The sequence below is a fragment of the Ipomoea triloba genome, chromosome 13 (assembly GCF_003576645.1).
Source record: "Ipomoea triloba cultivar NCNSP0323 chromosome 13, ASM357664v1".
NCBI classification, from domain to species: domain Eukaryota; kingdom Viridiplantae; phylum Streptophyta; class Magnoliopsida; order Solanales; family Convolvulaceae; genus Ipomoea; species Ipomoea triloba.
Genome location: NC_044928.1, coordinates 11417059 through 11437712, shown reverse-complemented (window position 1 = coordinate 11437712; position 20654 = coordinate 11417059). Strand labels below are relative to the sequence as shown.

Sequence of the window (20654 nt, the reverse complement as noted above, 5' to 3'; positions counted from 1 at the left end):
AAATCCTAAAAGAGATAAGACAAACATGACCAAATGAGCAAATTGTAACTTAAGAACAAAGCAACACTCTAATGAAGTGGGGGTTGAATAAAAACTTCCAAACAACTATTTACAAACTTCAAACAATTCAAACTCTTATTCTTCTTTTCTTTTCTATTCTATTTTTGATCATTTTTTTATCTTGAATTTTTTTTCAAATAGAGAAGCAAATGTAATACAAATGCTATAAACTACCAAAGAAGTCAAATACTTTATACAAAAGATCAAGACCCCCACTCTTAGACATTTCAAAAATAAAGGTTTTTTTCTAACTATAGGCTCCATAAAAATCTCTTCTATAAGAATATTAAAGATAAATGCTAAATTCTCTCAAGGGTGGAAGGCAACACATTTGATTAAAGGCTACGGGTTTGATGACAAGGGTTAAACAAGAAAATGCACAAAGAGTGGTTAAGTGCTTAGTATTTATCAAACAAAGAAAAAAGCTCAAGAGAGACACAATGGATAAAAACATATGACGTAGGTAGGTTTAAAGGCTAGAGGTGAACAAAAATGACCTAAATCATTTCAAGACATGCAAACAATTAGACTACACTTAAAGGAGTATTGAAGCAAGTTCTATCAAGCTAACCAATGCAGCAATGCCAGAATTCCACATAAACTTTCTCTGGCGAAACACAAACCACTAGATTAGGAATTATTTCAATTATTAAGCGATTAACTGGGACATTGGCAAGGAAATAGCTCAATCATGTGTTTCACCTTGATTTCATCAATGGCACATTGAAATACAACAAGCTCCACCAAACAACCCACAAATCAACAAGAGAGAATAATTGTAACTAGGTGCCATGACAAGTAATTTATCTACAAGAAGGAGATGAATTGTCCAAGCAAAAGCAACACATATTTACGAAATTCAAGTGTGGAACCAACAAGCTAATGAGCATATTTTCAACATTAAAGCACAATTTTTTTTAAACCCAAAGAACTAGAGAACTAGGAGTAAGAGTTCAAAATCCGTTCAAGAGAAGTTCGAAAAAAAAATAGTCAAAGCTAAATACTAAAATAAAGCTAAAGATATAAAAATATGAAAGGGAAAATCAATTCAACCACACTTCCCCCCACACTAAAAGAGTTACATTGTCCCAATGTAACAAAATAAATCGGGGGAAAGGGATTGAATGGCATCCCTGGACCTGCTAGTGATGATCGCCTTCAGGTGGTGGTGGTGGGAAATGAGACCTGTAGAACTCTAGGATGTACTAGGGATCTTGAAGCCATGGTGGTAGTGGTGGAAAATTAGGAGCGAAGCCTTGAGCTGCCTGATTGTGTTGATACATGGTTGTACCAACAAACTAGTGCACCTCGTCACCTCTCCTCATGAATTCCTGCATGTCAACTTGTGGAGGATTTTGGGCTGGCTCATGTTGAGGGTCTCCCATAGGCTCATCTTCACCTTGGTTCTCATCTTCTGCATCTTCCGGATCAGGAATTGGAAATTGGCCCTGGCCATACCGGGTCTGAATGTGATTGATGAGTAAAATGGTGATAGCAAAAAGAGGGCGTAAATGTCGTTCCCCTAAGGATTGGAACTATGGCACGTACTTGTAAGATATGTAGAATTCTAGGCACTAAAGTATTGGAATTCACTAGAATCCAAGCAAACTAAGATTAAGGAATGGAAATAAAATAATGCAAATTAAATAAGGGATAAACTATATGATAAAAGAATGGGTCAGATTAGGGTATTGCAATCTTGATGCTCTAACAATATCAAAATTAGGGAAAAACAGTTAATCAAGGGATTTATTGGCAATGCACTCAAGAATTCAGTTCAGCTACTTTAATAATCAGTAAACTAGAATTAGGCTAGGATTGCCCCACTTTCATGATGCATCAATCTTAACCTTAAAACACAAAAGCATTATAAGCCCCCAAATTACCCCTATTCTCATAGTAGGAAAAATTGGGTTGAAATTGGTTAGGCTGACTCTTTCACCCAACTTTCGTTGTGATGAAATCCTCTCCAAAGCAAATCAATAAAAGTTGCACATCAATTATCAATAAGAGGAATTTATAATCCAATTCAAACATAAAAAACCCTATGTTAATAAATTATCCCATTTATGCAATAATTATAAACCTAGCATCAAGAATGGCAATAGAACCCTCCAAACCCAAAAGCTAACTACTCATGCATCCTAAAAGTAAACAAAGCAAAGCAATAATAAATAACCATAAACATTGCAAGAAATATAAAGGGAAGAGAAAACTTTACTAATAAAGAAGAACAAATCCAACTTCAATATGTGATTCCAGGCTTGAAATTAAATAATCTAATATAAAACTAATCTAAACTATGCTAGGGAAATATAAAGAGAAGAGGAAAAATAAAACTAAAATTATCTAGGGTTCGGAACTCCTAAAATTGTAGAGAATATGTAAAATATATAGGAGATAGATGGGCCTTGTGCCCATGAGCCAATTTTCAATTCTTTTCCAATTCTTATTCTTGTTTCCTTTTCTTCCTTAGATAGTTTCCTTTTCTTCCAAAACTTGTCCAAAATGTTCCAAAATTCTTCCTTTGCTGCTCCTTGTGGATAATTCAACTCTTGGGACAATATAACACACAAACAATTCTCAATTTCAGTAGGATAAAGAAAATAAGCATCAAAACAACTAAAATAAACGGTGAATTATTGTACAAAATAGTAGATATCAGTAATGCTGGGTGATAAATAGTTGAGCATGACTCAGACTTCTTGATTTTCATTTATAGGCATTACTGCAAGCCTACAAAGCTCTGTGATGAGGGAGGGGTAACTGATGGGGGATAGACTAAAGGCTAGGTATTGGGAGCTTAGCGTAAACAGAAAGAATGACCAATGAAGATGGAAAAGGGCTCGTAAAAGTGAAAGATGAGGTGGTCTAGGTCGGCCTAGGATAAGTCAGTCAGGCGGAGGCTATTCAATAGACTGCCTTGTGGAGCAAGTTCAAGGAAGAGTGATAAGCACTAAGAATAGCCTATTTTAAGGGTCATTTAAGGGCTAGAATTGTATAGTTTATTACCCATTTCATAAGGATTTCATGCGTTTAGACTCAGATGTGACCCAAAACCGCTAACAAGAGCTTGGAAGATGTTTTTAAGGTATTCTACAGCCAAACGGAGGACTTAAGGCCAAAACTGAGCAGAAAATGAAGAAACCATGAAGCAGGAGCCTCCTACGCAGCCTCACACGCGTGTGGAGGGGCGTGGAATAATTCCAGTAGCTCCCCACGCCCTCCACCACGCGTGTGGGAGGAGAAAATGATCGAAGACCGTCGCGTACGAGGTTGCGTACGACCGCACGCACCCTCGTACGCGACCCAGAATATGCTATTTAAAGAAGCTTTGGCGAAAATCAAAGACCTAGACAGCCCCCAATAATTCCTAGATCTGATTTCCTTTCTTCCATTCCTTCTCCTTTGGAGAGGAAAAACACACTCTTTTCCCTTAGATTAGTATAGATCTTTTAGAAGTAAAGATGGATTGAAGAGGTAGAACTCACCATTCCTTAGGTATAAATTCTCTTCTTTTATATTAAAGTTTGATCTTTTATATTATTGCTTTGTTTCTTTGCTTTGCTTTAATGTTTATTATGTTAGAGTAGATTAGTTTGGGTGTGTGTGCCCTTGTTGATCTATGGATTGATGCTTATAATTTGATATTATGATCTTGTGTATTGTGGGAGTATGATTGATGATTGTATGGATGATGTTGTTCAATCTTTACTTCTATTTCCGGCCGGGATAGTTAGTAAACCGAGTGGAAGTGAGAGAGTGCGCGATAGCGGCCTCTCACGAGCCCAACTCATCTATATCTCCGCTCTTAATCCGAAAGGATGAGATCCGAGAGGAGTGGTAGGCTAGGTGTTCGATAAAATGCCTCAACCGAATGAGGATTGAGAGTCTGAGTGTGACGCCACTCAGTACTAATACCGTGACTCCCTAGATCAATCCCGAAACCCAATTCCAAGCTACCTACGATAATCAATCCTTTGGCTTAACTTTGGCATGCACCCCTTCCTTTTACCTTTTGTATTTTCTATCCCTTTTTACCTTCAAAACCAACCATGAACAACACCTCTCCCTTTGATTCTTGTAACTCTTACCTATCAACCTCTTAAATGCCAACATAAATTCGGTTCCCATTCGCCATCCTTGAGGGACACGACACTCAGGGAGTCTTGACTCTTCGTTTTACCACTTCCACCCTTCACATTCACTCACCACCATATATACATCCTTCAAAGAGTTTGATAATGAGAAGAATATGCTTGGTGGTTCCTTAGGTGACAAGACAGCTGAAGATCTTAGATTCAGAAGGATTGAACATTGTTATTGAAACAATTAATTACCATGGAAGAGAGGTCGGGCTAAAGGAGTAAGAAGAAGATGAGTCGGACCAGACCAACTTAGAAGGGGCCAAGGTAAGAAAGACCGTGCCAGCAGGGCGATGCAGGACAGGCGGATATGGAAGTTTCCTAAAGAGTTTGCCAGCGTGATGGGAGAGATGTGGAAGGAAGGTCGAGACAGATTAGGAAAGTACCTAAAATGTAATAAGAAAAGAGTTCCTAAAGTAGTTTAGAAGTTTCCTAAGGGAGAAATCCCTTTTAGCTTGTATAAATAGAGGTTCTAGGCCTCGAAAGAGGCATAAGCAACTCATTGTACTCAAAGGCAATTTGTAATACAAAGAGGGCTGAAACGTTACTCTAGTTTTCCTATAATATTAGTCGATTTTCCGGTGGTGTTGGCCTGCTGTTCGACCATTCTGTGGGAGATAAAACCAACATTGGCGCCGTCTGTGAGGATCGATCAAAAGGTTGTGTGTTCTCTAGCTGATTGAGAAAGTACGTAGCGATGGTGACTACTATGAGTCGTCAGGGTCAGGGACAAGGAAGAATGCAAGTGCAGGTGCAGGTGAACGGTACTGCTGGACAGACTGTATCTCAGGGAAAGGACTTGCGAGAGCGGTTATCCCGACCCCGTGCCGGTGTTTCGTGGGAACAGCTCAATCATCCCAACTCTCGTGCTCAAAGCGAACAGGTGCGAGGAAGGACCTACCTGCTAATGGGGTTTAAGTCGGAGAGGCACCTCCACCTCCTCCGCCGGATCAACCTGAGCAACTGAGAATTTTGGGAGCGCTTACTCGATTGGCAGACATTTACGAGCGAGAGGTGCACCTTCATGTGAGAGATAGGCCTCCGGTGGTCCAGCCAGCGAGGTCCGTCTGACCGGTAGTGCAAGAAAGGTCGGCCGCTTCGCGCCGATCTCCGTCAAGGTCGAGAGGACTGTGTCAGTCCGTCTTTGACAGGCTGGCGAACCAGGATGTGCTGGGTGATGGGAATCTAAGGGAGTTCACTCCTAATGAGCCTAGAAATAGGCGGGAACGACGGTACGATGAGGTTTAGAGGCAAATTGAAAAACACTCAATCCATGAGAGCAACAAGGAATCGCCAGCTGGTTAGGGTCGGAGGCCGGAGGATGTTGCTGCATTGGCTCGGCAGGTTCGAGATTTACAAAACCAAGTGAATGGGAATGATAGCGATGCTCAGTCTTTCTTACGGGCATGCCCTTTCTCCCCAGAGATCATGGCTTTCCAGACCCAAGCAAAGTTTAAGTTGTCTGAAAATTTGACGTACGACGGAACTAGAGATCCTAGGGAGCACCTGATTAGCTTCTAAGCTCGGATGCAGATTCACAAGGTTGATAACCCTTTGATGTGTAAAGCCTTCCTAACGACACTAACTGGTTCTGCGCAAAGGTGGTGCATGAAATTCCCGAACATTCGGTGAACAGTTTCGCCCAATTGGCTGAACTCTTCTTTACCAATTATGCCGCCTACTTACGTCCAAATAAGAACTTTATGTACTTATCAGGGATAAAGCAGGATCCCAATGAATCACTTAGGTCGTTCCTGGCAAGGTGGTAGAAATAGGTTCACATGGTGGAGGACCTGGATGACATGACGATGCTAGTTTTGTTCATGGAGAATCTAAGGTTGGGAAAGTTGTATACCAACCTCCATACTGAGTGGCTGAGCTCGTACGCTCAGGCCATTCAAAAGGCCAATCGACATCTTGATGTTGAGGATGCGATAAGGCAGAAAAAGATACATGAAGGAGGATTGTCACGACCCAAGAAGCCTTGTTTAGAGGAACCATGGACAGAAAAGTTCGACAAGAGTCTAAGACGGTAGGAGACTGGTCGGAACCCTGAAAGAACGGGTGTCCCACCATTTCGCCAACAGCCAATCATAGTTCAAGAGGTTTAAGCTCAACCTCAAACTGAGGCACGACCAACAAACACATCCCAGGCCACTGGGCAGATCTAGGGAATTGGCAAGTACTGCCGGTTGCATCGGTCGACCACTCATTCGACTGAGGAGTGTGACTTCTTGACAAGGGAATGGAAGCCATTATTCAAAGGAGTACCCCGACTCAATACCGTCAGGGTCCGCCCTGGCAGCGAGGGAACTCGAACCAAGCAGGGGAGGGCGGCCGTGATAAAGGAAAACAGCCTGTTTCAGAGGAAAAGGAAGATAAGTGGAAAGGAAAAAACATCATCAACATGATTGTCGGAGAACCAGAAGGGGGTGATTTGGCCGGGTCGAGGAAAGCTTCGGCTCGATAGCTGTATGTCGGAGCTATCTATGGACGGGCAGAGTAAATGAAAAGGACCTGTCGAGAACCAATCACCTTCACAGATGACGACCTAACCTTAGGCGAAGGACCTTATAGAGATGCATTGGTCATAGCTATGGACATAGTTGGTACCGTCGTCAGACGGGTATTGGTGGATACCGGTAGCAATGTTAACGTGCTTTATCTAGATACTTTTGACAAGTTGGGGTAGGATAGAGATATACTTAGGCCGGTCATGACTCCCTTGGCCGGATTCACTGGTGATTCGATTGAGACCGACGGTTCTATAAAGCTATTGGTCGAGTTAGGCACTTACCCAAAGATCACTACTATAGAGATGGAATTTGTGGTCGTCTAGCTGGAATGCTCTCATAACACGATCTTGGAGAGTCCGAGGTTGGAAGATCTGGGAGCCTTGATATCGTTGAAGCATCTGTGCATGAAGTTCCGAACGCCTATGGGGATCGTGGTGGTATGGAGCGATCAGAAGGCGCTCGTGATTGTTATCTACAGTCTTGTCGCAAGATAAGAAGGTCAAATCTATGGATCCATACCATCACCAAGAAGGAAGACATGGCGGAACGGATCCTGGAACAACCCGAACCGGCAGTCGAGTTAGAAGAGATAGAGATTGATCCGACCTACCCTGAAAAACCAACGAGGATCAGCAAAGGTCTACCCGAAGCCGTCAAGGAGTGGGTGGTACAAGTGTTGAGGAAGTATAAGAAAATCTTTGCATGGGGACCTGAGGATATGCCAGGGGTAGACCGATCCATAATAACTCATCGATGGGCAGTTGACTCGACTTACCGACCCGTCGTTCGGGGCAAGTGGGCAACTTCTTGGTGACTTTGGTGCTAGAAGTAGAAACTTGATTGGAAATTTGTCTTTCTAACATCTTGTTGAGAGCACTCAATTGATCCAACTTCTCGGACATTTGTTTATATCTGTCCTTACTTTGCAATTGAGATTTTAGCCTCATTTGCATCATAGCTTCTCAATTTGGTGGAGGTGGGGCTTCCAAAGTAAGCAATGGTGGTCTTGATTGAGAATGAATACCTTGAAATCCTTGGTTGTGCCCAAATTGTTGTGGTGGGACCCCTCTATAATTTGATTGCCCTTGAAATCCCGGTGGAGATCCTCTATTGCCAAAATTTTGGGGATTTGTCGCCCCCATTGGATTGTTCCAAGAAAATCCGGGATGATTCGTTGAGGTATTAGGATTATAGGCCCCTTGAGGTTGAAATGATTGTTGTGGTCTATTGTATCCCACCAAATCAATATGTTCCACAGAAGATTGAGAATTTGTTTAATCATTAAGGCATTCTCCCAAATTGTGTCCTCCACCACAAAGATCACAAATCATTCGAGGTTCAAATGGATACACCTCATGAGAAATAGATCTGAGGTGAGAGCTCTAATTAAGAGCTTCTACAGCATGGTAGACACACAGTTTTGTGCATCTATTAAGATGCTACGCAATGATAATGGTTTAGAATTCAGTATGGTGGAATTTTTTTAATGAGAAAGGTATGACCCATCAAAGATCTTGCGTAGATACTCCGCCGAGAAACACCATTGTTAAGCGAAAGCATCAGCATATACTCACAATTGGCAAGTCTCTTCGATTTCAGGCTCAGAGTCATCTTCAGTTCTAGGGGCATTGTGTTATGCATGCCACCTTTTTCATCAACCAGCTCCCTTCACCAGTCATTCAAGGTTTGAGCCCTTAATAGATATTATATGGCAAAGATCCTACAGTTGACATGCTTAGGATTTTCTGTCACACTCTAGGCATAAGTTAGCTCCTCGCAACAAAAAGTGTGTGTTCATTGATATGCCAGCCAATGTCAAAGGGTATATCTTGTATGATATCTAACACAAGTCTATATTTGTGTCCAGGGATGTTACTTTTTATGAAAATCAATTTCCTTTGGCCAAGGACCACCACTTAGATGAATTAAGCACAAAACTTTTCTCTCCTTCACTGCCAAATATTCCGGTTGATATTCCTATATTCTATGAGCAGAATAGGTCGAGACAATCAGTTGATAATTCATCACTTACTGCCAATGATCCTTACATTGGGACAAATAGCCATTCGACACAAGAGCAGACTAATGTTGTTGAGGAAGGTCACAGCTTACAGGATGATCATGTAGAAGAAGCATATGTTGTGCATATTCCTGTTGCTGAGCAGTCTACACAGCCTAGACGTTTTAATAGAATCAGACAAGCTCCAGGTCATTTACAGGACTACTATTGTGAAGCAGTTCTGAGACATGGTTCATCGCCCCATCCGGTGTCGAAGGTTGTCTCTTACAGTCACCTTGATCTTGATCACAAGGTGTTTACCATGGCAGTCACTACTGTCAGTGAACCACGAACATACAATCAAGTCATTCGGCTTAAATGTTGGAAAGAAGCCATGAATGCAGAAATCAAAGCTCTCCAAGATAACAATACCTGGGATTAACTACTCTACCTCTTGGTAAAATTCCTATAGGCTGTAAATGGGTCTACAAGATCAAAATGAAGGCCGATGGCACGGTGGAAAGATACAAGGCAAGGTTAGTCGCCAAGGGCTACAACAGCAACTTGGAATTGATTATATTGAGACGTTTTCTCTAGTAGCTCGTCTCACTATCATTCGGTCTTTCTTGGCTGTAGCTACCCCCAATGCGTGGCATGTTCATCAGTTAGACATTAATAACGCATTTTTGCATTGAGATTTACAGGAGGAGGTTTACATGGTTTTACCTCCTGGATTTCAAGCTACCCAGCCAAATCAAGTATGTCAGCTGCTGCATTCACTTTATGCATTGAAGCAAGCTAGTCGCCAGTGGAACGTGAAACTGACTAGTGCTTTGATACACATTGGTTTTGCGCAGTCTAAGTCGGATCCTTCGCTATTCGCTAGAGGTCATGGTATGTCATTCATTGCCCACTTGGTTTATGTTGACGACATTTTGGTTACTAGTGGAGATATTGATCTCATCCAAGACTTGAAAACTTTTCTTAATAATGCCTTTAATTAAGATAAAGGATTTCGGCAGTTTGGGCTATTTTCTAGGCATTAAAGCCAAATTGTGTGAGCTTGGCCTGAATTTATGTCAGCGCAAATATGCTTTAGATATCTTAAATGAGGCTGGGTTCATTGAAATATTGAATGTAACCCTGCAAGAACCCCGATGGTTTGGCCATCGATTAATGTATGGGGATGGTGAAGTCCTTCAAGATGTTGGCTCCTACAGAAGACTAGTTGGACGATTGCTCTATCTTATAGCAACAAGGCTCGATATAAGTTACGTCGTCCAACAACTGAGTCAGTTCATTGATGCTCCAACTGGCAAGCATCTTACTGCTCACCAGGTTCTACGATATATCAAAGGAGCCCCTGGTCGTGGTCTTTTCTATCCAGCCAATAACACCATGCAGTTAAATTCTTTCTCAGATTCTGATTAGGCTTCTGCATGGAGACTCGCAAGTCAGTTACCAATTACTGTGTATTTCTTGGCTCTGCTCTCGTCTCTTGGAAATCAAAAAATCAAGCTACTGTGTCAAAATCTTCGTCAGAGGCGGAGTATCGTGCTTTGGCCACTGTGGTCTGTGAGACTCAATGGCTTAATTCCTTGTTTAAAGACTTGCATGTACATATGATGAAGCCTGCTACTCTGTTCTGCGACAGCAAATCTGCTTTGGCCATAGCAGAAAATCGCGTATTCTACGAACGCACCAAGCATATCAAGATCGATTGCCATGTGGTTCGTGAGAAGGTTACTCAAGGACTCATCAAATTGCTCTCTATATCTTCGTCCAACCAAGTTGCTGATGGATTCACGAAGTCGCTCCCTGTTTCTCCCTTTCGTATGTTTGTGTCTAAGTTGGGCGTTCAAGATTTTCACGCGTCAACTTACGGGGGTGTGGTAAAAATGAGATTAATAAATGTTGAAGGTAGTTTAGTATTTTTCCTCTCCATGGGTAATAACCGCCTGGTGCTTATAAGTTATCTCTGTAAAGCCATGCTTTTACTTTTTTCTTCCTCAATTCATAATGCTCTCTAGAAATTTCCAGTAGCTATTTCGTCATTCTCCACACTCCTAATATAATACGGAGTAATAATCAGGCTTATAAATTGTAATGCCTCTCCTATAACTCCCATTATGTAAATACCATTTGTTTAGTAACAATAACATACACATGCCCTCAACTAAATCCAAAGTTTTACCTTAAATGGCAAAATTTTGTTTGCTAGTGTCAACCAAAAAGCCTATATATCTAATAAAATCTCATCACATCGAGTCAAACATAGATCGTATTATGTAACAAGTATTTTTCCTTTCATCAAAAAAAAAAAAAAAAAAAAAAGGTTAGGGATGAGAAGAGGCATAAATTGACATTATAACGGAGTAGTTAATAAAAGAACAATTGGTAGCAACAATAATTTACATCTAAAGTTGTCTTTCCCTAACTAGTCATGTGGTAGCAGAACAACTCAGAGGGAAGCAGCAGCAAGTACTAACCCTAACTAGTCAATTTTGAGGGACAGATGGGTCAATATCCAGCAACAAAAGGGTTTTTGGTCAGACCCACCATATCCCAACTCCAACAACCATATCTTTCCACCTCTTCCCACATTAAACGATATGGTACGCTATTACAATTTTTTTTTTTTTTTTTGTTTCTGGTAACACCCTGTTTTTCTTTTTTTATAAAAATTAGATACGTGTAAAATGACGGAAACGCCCCTGGGAAAATTTAATTTGTTCTGGGGTGTCGACCGGCGGCGGGGTCGAACGGGCGGTGCGGCGCCCACAGGTTGAACGGCAGGGGCCTGGATTGGGCCATAGCTGGTGCGGGCCCCACGGAGGCCGCGGCGGCCGACGGCGGGGCGGCGACGCGCTCGCACGACGGACACATGGTGAGCGTTGTGGGCGGCGTCATTTGCATGTAGAACTGCGGCGACAGCTTCAGGGCTCGGAGCTCTTGAACTTCCTTCTGTAATCGCCGGTTCTCCTCCGTCAGATTCTCGTAACATCTCTTTAGGAACTCGCAGTCTACTTCCGTTTGCTTCAATTTTGTTCTGCAAAAACCAAAATATAAGATGTTAAGATCAACCGCTTACCCCTTAAGGCCAAAAATTATAGCTAGTAGCAAAGAATCGTCACACATTTTCGTGACGTGGTGTTGAACTTGTCTTTTAAATCCTTTATCGATCTCCCTAACAATCTTTTAAGTTTTAACCACTAGGTGTTGGACTTTGCCTAACATAATAAACAGGTTGTTTGTCGTCCTCGAACAACATTTGTATTCACACATAAAACGTTGCTGCTCGGTCTGTCTGGTAGTAAAATACCAGAAAAGCCCTTTCAAGAACCGGGAAAATTAAAAAGTATTTCTCACCTTGCCCTTCTGTTCTGAAACCACACCTCCACCTGCCTTGGCCGCAATCCAAGCCTCTTAGCCAAAGCCAACTTTTGCTTCTGCAAAACCAAAAATTCGCCGGAAAACTTAGTAAGGTCACCGGAATACCACCGCAGGCAATACAGATATGTTTGGGAGCTTACGGGATTGAGAGTGTTGTGTTCTTTGAAGCTCTCTTCCAGAATGGCGGACTGGTCTTTGGTGAGGCGGAGCTTCTTTCTAGAAGTTTCGCCGTCTTCCTCGTCACTGATGCCCCGGGAGCACGCCCGTTCCGCATCGATTTCTTCTGGGTTCATCGTCATGCCTAATTCTCTCTCGCTCCTCTTGTTCCCGCTCACGCTCGAAATCGTGCTGTTCGGCGACGACACTCCGGCCTCCTCCTCAGCGTCGGTGCCCGCCGGCGCCCTGTTCACGTCTATCCCTTTCAACAACGTCCTGCATGTCTCCGACTTCCGATCTGCACATAAATACACAAAACCTAAGCTTTTTTCTCTTTTCTCTTTCAATACCCAATCAAAGTTTTACGCCATTTCAGATCAGCAAAACATACACGCTCTTTAAAGCAAGAAAAGGACAGGGAAAAAGTCACCATTTTCCCTTGTTTTCTTTTTAAATTTTCAAGAGAAACAAAAAAAAAAAAAAAAGTAAGATTTTGAGCAGATCTGAAAGCAAGAAGAAACCTGAGGAAGGGAAAGATTCAGGCCCCCATGGAGACTTGTGGAAGAGATTGAAAGGTGAAGGGTGAGCAGTGAAGGTATTATTGAGGTGAGGTAATGGCGTCGCAGAAGCAGAGTTTCTACTCATCTCCGGAAAGCTCAAGCTCAAACTCAACCCCAAATCTTCTTTTCCCACCATCATTTTGTTTTCTGAGAATACCACCAAAATCTCACTCACAGCTAAACTCCTGGCCTCTTCTTGAAAGATGGTTGTAGCAGATGCAGAGGGTATATGTGAAAAACTTGAAAACAGAGAGAGAGAGGAGTAGAGTTGAAGAGGATTGGAAGAAAGGTGGGGTGTTATATAGAAAGAAAGAGAGGGGGGGTTTTGGTCTGAGGTCAATCATGACAAGGAGTGTCAGGGGTACCAATAATCACAATCATAGCTTTTGCCTCCCCCCAAAAATAATATTTACTCCATTTACTCTCCCCTATTTTCCATGCTTCTTTTTGTTGTGGCCCCCACCCCCCTCCCCCCCCAGTATGCATTTAAATACAGTTTTGAAATTTTGTATATGTAATTATAAAAGTTTATTATCGAAATGATTTCAGATTATTACGAAATTACTAATTTGGTTTTCAATAATTCTTTTGTCCAATTAATTCATTAATTTTAAAAATTTTAATCAATTTAGTCCTTCGTTTGTTTTGGTGTTAAACAATTATTAAATTGAAATCAAATTGGTAATTTTGTTTTGGTCAATGGACCATTTCGTTAATTAATTTTTGACTGAAATGGTCTCTTGAATATAGTGAAATTATCAATTTGGTCTCGATTTAACGAATATCAAACGGTAAAATAAACGAAGGACCAAAATGGTTACATTTTTCAAAGTTGAAGACTTAGTTGGACAAGAAAAATTGTCGAACCATATTAGGACATTATGTATTATCGATTTAACGAATATCTGTAATTTGTATCTTTCACTCATCTTATATAATACAATGCATACAATTCTCATCTGGTATCAATTAGCTAGGGTTCATGATAATTATTATTTATAATAATTGTTGACGATCAAAGCCAATTCCCTGAAGAATTTCCGGCCGCTATAACCACTCCGATGAATGATGAATTCCTAGTAACTTTCTTCCCACATTTTGATTCCATTAGATCACTACACCAACAAAAAAAGGCACGTTATTTCATAATGAGCGACATTATGTATTTGAGTTAGATAATGACTCCATATTCAACCAAATTAGTAATTTCACAATAGTCGAGTGACAATTTCGGTAATAAACTCTAATTATAATTATGATATAGTTTCAAAAGATATTTATTTAAAAATTGACAAATTTTTATTATGAATTTTAATGTATTGATTGAATAAACTTGTACTATATCTACGGTATTAAAAAAATTTAATTATATGATTAAAAAACACATAACTACCAAGAATTGATGGTCTAGTGACATTCGATTGCACTCGTGAAAGGGGTGAGTTCGACTCTCAGTAAATATTGACTATTTTTGCTTCAGTAGAAAAATTACAAAACGATGTAAAGTAAACTTTGATCATGATATAATTACACAAATTATTGGGTGGGTCATGGTCTATATAGTTGTGTGTACCATAAATGTAATATGCATTTTTAATATACTAAAAGAATGATGACGAAGACCCAGATCTTTGATAAAGCTTTAAGTTCCATGAAGGAACATAGCTTTCTAGTTATGAAACAGTTTGCGATTCAAGTTTTCTATAGCATAGTTAGAAAAGTTGTTTCTATGTCTGTAAGGAATGGTTTACCATTTCATTGATCGTTGATGTAAACGTTTTATGTTATGAATTAATGGAATAGCTACGTTTACCTTCAAAAAAAAAGTATATTATTTGTGTGCTGAATTTATATTATTTAATAATATATAAAAAAAAGTATGTATTTTTATATAATGTATGTTATATACAAATAATGTATTTTTAATATATTAAAAATATATTTTTTATTTATGATTCACATATGTGGACCAAGTTGCATCGAATAATGATTGATAATTACTGCCCAAATTGAGCTTATGTTACTATTGTTAGACAAGTAGTTAAGATTAAATTAGAATTGAAAAGAGGGGGTGAATCTAGGCATTAAAAACTAAAAAGTCACAAGCCCACGCTGCATCATAACTGTGGAAAATGCTTCCTTTTTTTTCTTTTTTTTTAATATTTTAATTTGGCAGCTCAATCGGCTTACAAGGCCACATGACTGACTTTATATGTGAGCTGCACCCTGCATGAAGTGTTGGGCTACTCATGCCTTGCTTTGACTGTTGACTGTCCACCAAGTAAACTTTTTCTTTCTTTCTTTCTTGGTTTTTTTTATTGCTTTTTTCTTTTTTGTGAAAAGTTCTTTTGGTGAAATTTCCCTTTTTTACTTTCTTCCTTTCCTCCCATCATTTCCCAGCCAAAAATATATATATGGGTAAAAACTTAATCCTGAGGTATCCAAGAAAATTTGCAAAGGGAATACCATTTGAGTCCTTTGAGTAGAGTAGTTTTACTACGTTTAGTTAAACTTTTAAATTGGTTATCTGTGATTTTTCGACTTTCAAATTGTTACCATCCTTGGTATAAGTTAATTACCCATGGCTCTTTTAACTATCAAATTTTAACCACTCATAGTCTTTCCAAGAGGACCACAGCATGTTAAATTTAAAAGTTGAAGGACCATGGTGGTAAACTTGGACCACGGATTGTATCAATTCGAAAGTCGAAGGACTATGCATAATCAATTTTAAAGTTTAGGGCAAAATCACTATACTCGAGATGACCCCATATGACATTAACTCTTCTGAAATTCTAACCACTTAAAAATTTAAACTGTGTTTATTTTAGTTCTTTAATTTTTCTTGAAAGAATCAAACCAAATCAAACTTAAAACATTTTAACAGGTTTATCGTCAATTTTCACTCAACCACATTATCTTCGACATGAAGGCATAGTATATATTAAGTGAAATTTGAAAATATTTAGAGATAAAGGGAATATATCTCTTTGCATAGATTTCCTTATCTTGTATGTATGTTTGTAGAAAAATTGAATGGCATATGAAAGATGAGGAGTCATTGTTAAACAGCAAATTAAAATGCAAGTTAAACAAACATCCATAATGTTAAATGGGGAAGTTAAAAAAACTGTGAAGTCAAATCAAGAGGCACATCACATATGCATCAAAATGAAACTGTCAAGGGCACAAAAAAGCTGAGGGGCCCACACCCCAACACACATACACAACACCAAAAAAAAACTCAATCTCAGAAAATCCTCATTGAACAACCAATAATGCAGCAGGTGATTGAGGTCCCAGTCCTCCCCCACCCCACCCTATCTCCAGTATGCCATCACATTGGTCTGGTGCGGGCATAGGAAATATATTGGAGTAAGTCAAGTCTATCACTTCAATTCAAGTCCACTACGTTTTTTGTGTGTGTGATAGAGAGCACAAATTTCCCCATTCAGCCCATATTAAGAGTATCTACGTCAGAGTATAATTCATGATTTTTGAAATAGTATTTGTCCATATAAAGTAGAGATAAGGAAGAGAAAGAAGACGAGAATTCCTTCGGTAAGAATTGTATTTATTTCAGAAAGTGGGACCCACATGCTATAATATTCAATCGGGAAAAACGTGTGTAACAGCCACCAGAGGCGCCCAGCGGGCGCACCTGACAACTCCAATTTTTATTATTATTAATATTATTATTTTAAAACCAATTTTGTTTTTTTTTTTTCATCCCTTCTCATTTTCTCTTTCTTAATCACACTTACAAAAACTACTCAAAAACTGTGAATAAACTACATTGATAAGGATGCTCTAAAATTTAGCCCTCAAAGATACTCTCTGATGTGACGAATACTTATATGTTATTTTTTTCATGTGGCCATGTACGTCCAGTAAAAGTGTCTACATCAAAATTGTAAGTATGGAATAAAAATTGAGAATACATAAAGTATTTTCTTATAATTTATCAAGACTAATCATATTCGTTTTGGGTTAGTCACTATAAATTCAAATTCATCAAGAAAAAGGAATCGTAAGTAAATTAAATAACTGAAATTTGTAAATATAACCAAAAGATTTATGTTGGTAAACCACCAAAATTCGTATGTATTTAAGATGTAGTTATTTAATCTATTACTAAATATTTTGGTGTTTTACTATTTCATTGTAATAGAGTTCAAGAGTGATAAAACACTCCCTCACAATTAAAGTAGAATAATTTCGTAACATCTCATTCACACTCTCACGAGTAATTCCCATTTCCATTTATATAATGCATCAAAAAAATTAGACATCATTAGAGTTTTTTTTTTTCTTGAAGTGTAGTTAAGCATAAGACCTTTAAATCATGATTTAAGTGGAAAAGTTTGAATTTTGGGTTTGTTTGATTCATAGATTTACATATTGAGGATGAGAATTAAAATCATAGTTAGTGTTTGGTTGACAACTTTTTAAAACACAACTATGAGATTTGATTAACTCTTCAATTAAAACTACGTACATTCCCTATTTTAAAAAGGTATTATTTCATCTTATTGGTAATATAATTTTTAAGTTTGGATTAGTTTTTTAGATTTTTGTTTTGAATTTTTTTTTTTTGCTCATATTGATGCTTTAGATGTCATTATATTAGGATCAATTTGAGTTAAAAACATTTCAATATTGACTCCCAAGTAGTATGGTAGAAGAAAATGCCACTCTCAATACATATATGTTAGTAATATAATTGGATTTTACCAGAAAATTTTTGTAAAAATGGTCCAATTGCACAAATTTTGTTGGTTTGATGGTTGAATTGCACACTTTTTAAGTTCAATGGCCCAATTGCACAAAAACAATAAGTTCAGTGACCTATTTGACACTTTTTCCTTTTTTATTTTTATATTTTTAAAACATTTATTCTCATTATAGGTCATATATAACCAAACATTGATATTGGTAATTATTCTAATTTCATCTCAATACCAGACATGCAAATACTTTCACCAAAACTCGATTCTTACCATATTACATTGTAGTATCTATTCATATATACTTTCAACCTATTAAAGCACAAAGAGTCAATTTGTTTGTAGTATCTATTCATATATACTTTCTCAACCTATACTTACTGCATTTGTTTGTAGTTATTGTATGCCATTTGAGCACATGGGAGGAGGTCGGTTCGAGCCTCAGTAGAGATGATATTGACTCTTTGTGCTTCATTTAATTGAGAAAGTAGCTATAAACAGATACTAAATTGTAACAGAGTCAATAGTACTAAAAAACACAGTAAATTGCGTATGAAACACAAGGGTAGTAGGTATTATAAATGACACCAAATAATATAAGAGTTGATGTGACGAAAATTAATTGTACAAGTACATCTTCAGGCTAGGTTTCATCAGAGTAATATGACCTAAACCTAACTATACCCAAATAATTTACGGTCGGTCCAGAGTAGACCCGGTTTTCGGGTAGATAAATGCATTTCTGGACAACCATCAAATCAAATTATGAGTGGACTTGGGGGGAACTATTGGAGTATAATATATGATTGGAACTCCCCCAGGCCCCACACTTTGTGGGTCCCACTGCACCATCTCCCCTACCCCTACCCCTTATCGTGTTCGTGAAGTGGGGGGTGGGGTGGCAGATATGATGAATCTCTTCTAGTTATTGCGACTAGAAATTGGAAAGACGGGACAATGCATGTCACTTTCCTAGCCTTTTTTTTTTTTTTTTGGTGTCTTTGGTGTATTTCCTTTGGAAAATATTAGTCCTACTCTTAATTTTCTCATTCTCACAAAAATTTAATGTAACATTTTTTGCGATCCACAAAATGAATGTGAGGAAGTAGAGATAGAGATTTCATATAATAAAACTCATTTCCTTTTGTTAGAGTAAGCCCAACAGCTATAAATTTTGTTAGAGTTTTTCATGCTACATAGGAAAAATGAAAAAAAAAAAGGAAAAAATATTATGGTAAAAAAATATAATAAAAGACATTTTAATGTGTCCAGCACACGCACGCTGAGCACGCCTGGTGCGTGAGTGAGATTTGCATTTGCTTCTCTAGAAATGTGAACCCCACAAAAAACCATCTTAATGCAAATTTTTTCTTCGCTCTCATCTATTCTCTCCCCTCCATAAAAAAATTACTTAAAACCCATTTTTGCGCATGCTCTTAGAATCTCACCCACCAATGTTGGCTCTACGTTTTTGTTAGACAAACACAAAAAGTATGTTATTATCACTAAAAATAATCTCAATATCTAAACTTAGAAGTCACTTAACGTTTTTCAATGAATGTTTAAGGAAAAATCATTGTTTTGGTCTCTTAATTGTTTTATAATTGTCAATTTAGTCCCTAATTTTTAATTTAGTTGAATTAACTCTCGAATTATTTTAAATTTCGTCAATTAAGTGCCCTAGCCACTATTCCGTTAGTTCACCTTAGTTACCGAAATAGTGGCTAGGATATTTAATTGACGAAATTTAGAATTGGAAGGTCAATTTGATCAAATTGAAAATTAAGGACTAAATTAACAATTGCAAAAGAATTGAGGGACGAAAATAATGATTTCCCCGAATGTTTAAAAACACCCATATTTAACTCTTTAATTTGATTCAGATTTGTCAATTGATCAATACACATTTATTCCCTACTTTCGACATATGAGAAAATACTATAAACTTCCATGTTAACAATCCGGTTCCTAACTCCCAATGCCATGGAGTGCTTTATCGCACCAACCGTTAGAAATTTTAACTTAGTGAATAAGTGTTGTATGAATTGTGAACAACTCGAATTTCATTATCACTAGTTAAGTAGTTGTGTTAATCTCACTATTTTTCTTTAATTTACGAGAAGATCAATAACTGCTAACTGAATGAGCACAATAGGCAAACTCATCATTTTCTTAAATGCACGTAGAAGTGGTTATTTGAATCGGAAAAATTTAAACTAATCTAATTTTTTTTTGAATACTGCTGACTCTACTATTTTCTCCTCCATTGAGGCTCGAACCCACCATTTCCCGTATAAAGGAAAGGGTTTGATGCTACTGGACCAGAAGATACTTGGCTTCATTCAATTATATGAATGCACTATGGTGGTAAAAAGTCCTTAGTCCATACTATCATAATTATAGAATCAGTAGATAGGGTATAGATCATTCTGTTAGGACTACTATTATTGATTGATGGGATAATAATGAAAGTCGTAATTATTGGAACAATTGCAATTTTATGCATGAATTATTAGGCTGCGATAATGATTCCAGTTTGGTTATTTATAGTACAGGAATTTCATTTAATGTTGTACGCGTTGTTACGTGACACAATAATTATATCTACATTTTCTAATATACAGGCCAATAAAATTAGGCATTGTTGTAGTTGTTTATTGAAATGAATGGTTCATATTATTTTGATTTTAATATTTTTATTATGATTTTTCTTCTTTATTTTTTATTATTATTTTCTTCCGTTAAATAACTCTACATTATGTTAGTATAAACTTTATTAACGGAATATTTCGTTGACTATTTATTATTCCTAACTAACTCATTAATTTTTATAAGAAATGTCTTAGGTTCGAACCTCATCCCAATCAAAGTTTGGCATAATTGTTAAGCATATCTACATCTACATCTACAATCTACAATATTAATAAGAGCTAATAAAGTTAGGGCTCTAATGGGAAGAAAAAAATGTTGGTGGTAATTTTTATTTAAACAAATGGTTCATATTATTTTGATTTTAGTAATTCTTTTATGATTTTTCTTCTTCACCCTCTATTATATTATTTTCTTTCCTTAAATAGCCTATACTATAAACTTTAGTA

The 20654-nt window shown here is 37.9% G+C and overlaps 1 protein-coding gene across 1 annotated transcript; it reads right to left on the bottom strand.

Moving 5' to 3' along the window:
• Positions 1–11063: 11063 nt before the first annotated feature.
• LOC116001014 (homeobox-leucine zipper protein HAT4-like) lies at positions 11064–13105 on the bottom strand. Its single transcript, XM_031240914.1, has 4 exons — positions 12791–13105; positions 12254–12567; positions 12090–12169; positions 11064–11769 (listed from the first exon to the last, which is right to left on the bottom strand). The coding sequence occupies exons 1-4, from the start codon at positions 12966–12968 to the stop codon at positions 11445–11447; spliced, it is 897 nt and encodes a 298-aa protein (XP_031096774.1). The 5' UTR covers positions 12969–13105; the 3' UTR covers positions 11064–11444.
• Between the last annotated feature and the right edge of the window lie 7549 nt (positions 13106–20654).